The sequence below is a fragment of the Colobus angolensis genome, unplaced genomic scaffold, assembly GCF_000951035.1.
Source record: "Colobus angolensis palliatus isolate OR3802 unplaced genomic scaffold, Cang.pa_1.0 Scaffold259, whole genome shotgun sequence".
Classification (NCBI taxonomy): Eukaryota; Metazoa; Chordata; class Mammalia; order Primates; family Cercopithecidae; genus Colobus; species Colobus angolensis.
In genome coordinates, this window is record NW_012115810.1 from 5,950,507 (window position 1) to 5,955,555 (window position 5,049).

The 5,049-nt window shown below is 39.1% G+C and overlaps 1 protein-coding gene across 2 annotated transcripts in view; it reads left to right on the top strand.

The window, feature by feature from the left end:
* The window catches only part of WDSUB1 (WD repeat, sterile alpha motif and U-box domain containing 1), a 60,915-nt gene that overhangs the window by 22,737 nt on the left and 33,129 nt on the right, over positions 1-5,049 (top strand). For both annotated transcript variants that reach the window (XM_011947128.1, XM_011947129.1), the window contains exons 6-9: positions 115-148; positions 1,990-2,030; positions 2,107-2,213; positions 3,598-3,777. In XM_011947128.1, coding sequence (XP_011802518.1) covers positions 115-148; positions 1,990-2,030; positions 2,107-2,213; positions 3,598-3,777 — 362 coding nt within the window. The remainder of the gene's footprint in view (positions 1-114; positions 149-1,989; positions 2,031-2,106; positions 2,214-3,597; positions 3,778-5,049) is intronic.

The following is a 5,049-nucleotide window of genomic DNA, read 5'->3' on the forward strand; positions in this document are numbered from 1 at the left end:
TTAATATCTGTCTTTTCTGGAAAAGTTACTAAAGTTACTTAAAAATACTAATTATGTAAATAATGTACTTTGTTTTTATAGAACTTTTCACCTATAATTTCTTTTCTTTTAAAGGTCAGTGGATAAGTCTGTCATAGTATATGATACTGTAAGTATTTAAAAATTTTGTGATCTATGAAAGTTACGTTTATTAGACTACTGAACTTCAAGTTAGGCATGGTAGAAAAAGTATGTTATTTTTTCTGTTTAGTATGACTAAGATCATATATATTTTCACAAATGCTAAAATAGTTATGCAGGTAAGATATTGGTTCTGCAACAAGCCCTTAAATATTTCAGTAATGATTTTAAGATGGATAGATTACAAATGTGATCATAAAATATACATATTTAAAGAGCACCAGTGTTCAAAACATCATGTACAATCAATTATTAAACGTTTACACCAGGCTTCCATAATAGCAAAGGATGAATGTTTACCCTAGGGTTTTTTGTGAATGTGGTTGAAAGTGACCTACCATTTTTAGAGTCCTGGCTGGATTTAGAGAGTGGCGTAAGAAAGAATAGGTTATCATGGACTTGGAAAATGGGAGTTTTTGACTGATCCATGTGTGAGTAAAGACCAAGTTGTGGCCGGGTGCAGTGGCTCACATCTGTAATCCCAGCATGTCAGGAGGCCGAAGCAGGCAGATGGCTTGAGTCCAGGAGTTCAAGACCAGCCTGGCCAGGATGGTGAAACCTCGTCTCCACCAAAAATACAAAAACTTAGCTGGCCGTGGTGGTGCGTCCCTGTAGTCCCAGTACTTGGGAGTCTGAGGCGAGAGGATAGCTTGAACCCCAGAGGTGGAGGTTGCAGTGAGCCGAGATCGTGCCATTGCATTCCAGCCTGGGCAACAGAGTGGGACTCTGTCTCAAAAATAAACAAAGTAGTTGAAAAAAATATTGTCCAAGAGAAGTAAATGTTGAGTGGAGCCTCCAAATGATTGGATTTAGGCTGTAGCTATGCCAGCAAATAAATGGAGATATAAGTAATCAAAGGGTAGCGAGTTAAGCAAGTGATCTAAGCTAGTGTTCCACACAGAAGTTCAAGTCACTGAGTGTTCTGGCAGGAAATGGAAAAGAATACTCAAGGTAGGTGAGGTAGATGTTTAATATTTCTCATGAACATTTCATGAGATTTTACATTCTCAAAAACAATTGTAACACTAAATTGTCTCTGTAAAATATGTATGAGTCCCACTTAAATACACCTAAAATGTACCACCTCAGTGTACTCAAAATCTAAGGGACTTACTTATTTATTTATTTATTTGAGACAGACTCTTGCTCTGTTGCCCAGGCTGTAGTGCAATGGCACGATCTCAGCTCACTGCAACCTCTGCCTCCTGAGTTCAAGCAATTCTCTTGCCTCAGCCTCCCAATTAGCTGGGACTACAGGCACGTGCCACCATGCCAGCTGATATTTTGTATTTTTAATAGAGATGGGGTTTCACCGTGTTGGCCAGGCTGGTCTCGAACTCCTGAGCTCAAGTAGCCCACCCGCCTCGGCCTCCTAAAGTGCTGGGATTATAGGTATGAGCCCACCGCACCCGGCCAAGGGACTAATTTCTAGTCACTGGTCCTGCAATGTGTACAAGTCAAATGCCATAGCCAAAAATATGAATTATTTCAGGTAATAGATGTTTAGGTTACTATTAGTAGGTGGTTCAAACAGATGAGTAAATGCCAAGGGTCTACTGTATTAAAAATTTCTAAGGAGATGGCTAGCAGACAATAATGCTGATAATTGACAAAAAGTGAAGTAAGTACCTGAGAATGCTGTTACAGATGCCGTTTCTACTATTCATTGAGTAAAGTTTCATCCTATGTTAGTTACTAATAAATATTAATATATTCACTTAGTATACAACCCATTTATGTCAAATGAGTCTTCATCAGTAACTTTGCTCTTACCTGAGTAAATTTAAAGCTGTTTTTGTTGTTTTTCAGAATACTGAGAATATACTTCACACATTGACTCAGCACACCAGGTCTGAACTTAACCTCACTTTGTGTTAATATAATTTAAAAATTAGAAGATACATAATAGTTATTTTTATTAACTAGGTATGTCACAACTTGTGCTTTTGCACCTAATACCCTTTTACTTGCTACTGGTTCAATGGACAAAACAGTGAACATCTGGCAATTTGACCTGGAAACACTTTGCCAAGGTTAGTAAGGACATCATTTTTCACTCATTTCAACCCCACTCACCATTAAGGTCAGAAAGTTAGTAAATCGGGCGAGGCATAGTGGCTCACACCTGTAATCCCAGCACTTTGGGAAGCCAAGGTGGGCGTATCACTTGAGATCAGAAATTCGAGACCAGCCTGGCCAACATGATGAAACCCTGTCTCTACTAAAAATACAGAAACGTAGCTCAGCATGATGGCGTATGCTTATAATCCCAGCTACTCGGGAGGCTGAAGCAGGAGAATCACTTGAACCTGGGAGGCGGAGGTTACAGTGACCTGAGATCATGCCATTGCACTCCAGCCTGGGTGACAAGAGTGAAACTCCATCTCAAAAAAAAACAAAAAGAAAGTTAGTAAATCATTTGACAGGTTATTCACATTGCTTTTCTCAATAGAAAGTATGCATCCAAATTTAATGTCATTTAAAAATAATTTGGCCTGGCTTGGTGGCTCACACTTATAATCCCAGCACTTTGGGAGGCTGAGGCGAGTGGATTACATGAGCCCAGGAGTCTGAGATTAGCTTGGGCCACATGATGAAACACCATCTCTACAAAAAAGACAAAAATTAGCCACACATGGGGATGTGCACCTGTGGCCCCAGCTACTTGGGATGCTGAGGTGCGAAGGATCACCTGAGCCCAGGAGGTCACGAGGCTGCAGTGAGCTGAGAACATGCCACTGTACTTCAGCCTAGGCAAGGGAGTGAGACCCCATCTCTAAAATAATAATAATTTTAGAGAAGCCAGTGTTGAAGTGGCTGGGCTGTGTGAAAGCTGTTGGTAAATGCTTTCAGTGCACATTCATGTGTCCCACACCTCCCATGGTTTGTAAGTTATTTGTTTATACTCCATACTAATTTTTCAGGTAAATATAGCCTCAGGACAAAATAGAAATTATCATTGTATTTTGTTGGTTTTATTTTTGGCATCAAGCAACACTGGCACATAATTTAGAAGTTTTATTTTTATCACTGTCAGAATTAACCAAATAGTGGTGCTGATACGGAGATGATGGAACAAATAGAATACCTTTGCTGGTATGAATTTTATGTAATAAAAAATTATTTTCCTGATATGAAAAAGAAAATGTTCCAAAAGGAAGTGGTAAAACAATTTTTTTTTGTTTTTGTTTTTTTTTGGAGACAGGGCCTCCCTATGTTACTCAGGCCGGTCTTGAACTCCTGACTTCAAGCGATCCTCCTACCTTAGCCTCTCAAGTAGCTAGGATTATAGGCATGAGCCACTGTACCCAGCTATAAAACACAGATTTAAGGAAATTTTGTTTACTTTTAATTCAAAGTGAGATTGTTTATAAAGGAAATACTTTTTTGTTATCTCACTTACCTGTTTATTTTAAGCAAGGAGCACAGAAGATCAGCTGAAGCAATTTACTGAAGATTGGTCAGAGGAGGATGTCTCAACATGGCTTTGTGCACAAGATTTAAAAGATCTCGTTGGTATTTTCAAGGTGAATAACATTGATGGAAAAGAACTGTTGAATCTTACAAAAGAAAGTCTGGCTGATGATTTGAAAATTGGTAAGCTTAGTGAAAGATAGGCAATCTTCAAAACAACTTTTACCAAATTACTCGGCAGTTGGATTTTGTTGCATTAATGGTTTCTTCTTAATGTTCTGACACTACACTAATGACCCATCTTCTTGATTATGGCCATCCTAGCAGTTGTGAAGTGGAGTTTCATTGTGGTTTTGATTTTCTTTTACCTAATGACATGCGTCTTTCAAGTGCTTATTGGCCATTTATATATCTTCTTTGGAGAAATGTCTGTTCAGATCCATTGCCCATTTTTAAACGGGGTTGTCTTTTTATTGTTGACTTTGTAAGAGTTGTTTATATATTCTGCGTACTAGATCTTTACCAAAAACAAGTTGTTGTTTTTAATTTTTATTTATTTTATTTATTTATTTTTTTGAGATGGAGTCTAGCTCTGTTGCCCAGGCTGGAGTGCAGTGGCGCGATCTCGGCTCACTGCAAGCTCAGCCCCCTGGGTTCACGCCATTCTCCTGCCTCAGCCTCCCGTGTAGCTGGGACTACAGGCGCCTGCCACCACGCCCGGCTAATTTTTTTGTATTTTTTAGTAGACACCGGGTTTCACCGTGTTAGCTAGGATGGTCTCGATCTTCTGACCTTGTGATCCGCCCACCTTGGCCTCCCAAAGTGCTAGTATTACAGGCGTGAGCCACTGTGCCCGGTCCCGAAAACAAGTTTTGATATCATGCTCTAATAAACATAATTGCCAGCCACTATTACCAGTATGCTGCAGTAAAATTTTAGTTAACCAGAAAGTTCAGGAAATAAGATATTCGTGTTGAGATTTATTACTAATGAAGAGTGAAATAACTAAAAATGTTTGTTATAGAAAACGATTTTAAAGTATAGTATTACAAGTATTATACTTTCCTTACATAGTAAACATAGTATGTGAGCCTATTTAAATCTCTTGGAAGCCTATGGCCTTTTAAGGAGTTAACAGAATGGTTTTGTGAAAACACATAGGTTAAGTGGTTTTGTACTATATACTCAGGCTATAGTTGAGTACAATCACTTTTATTTCTTTATTTTATTTTATTTTATTTCATTTTATTTATTTTTGAGATGGAGTCTTGCTCTGTCACCCGGGCTGGAGCGCGGTGGTGCCATCTCGGCTCACTGCAAGCTCTGCCTCCTGGGTTCCTGCCATTCTCCTGCTTCAGCCTCCTTGAGTAGCTGGGACTACAGGCGCCCACCACCATGCCCGGCTAATTTTTTGTATTTTTAGTAGAGACAGTATTTCACCGTATTAGTGAGGAT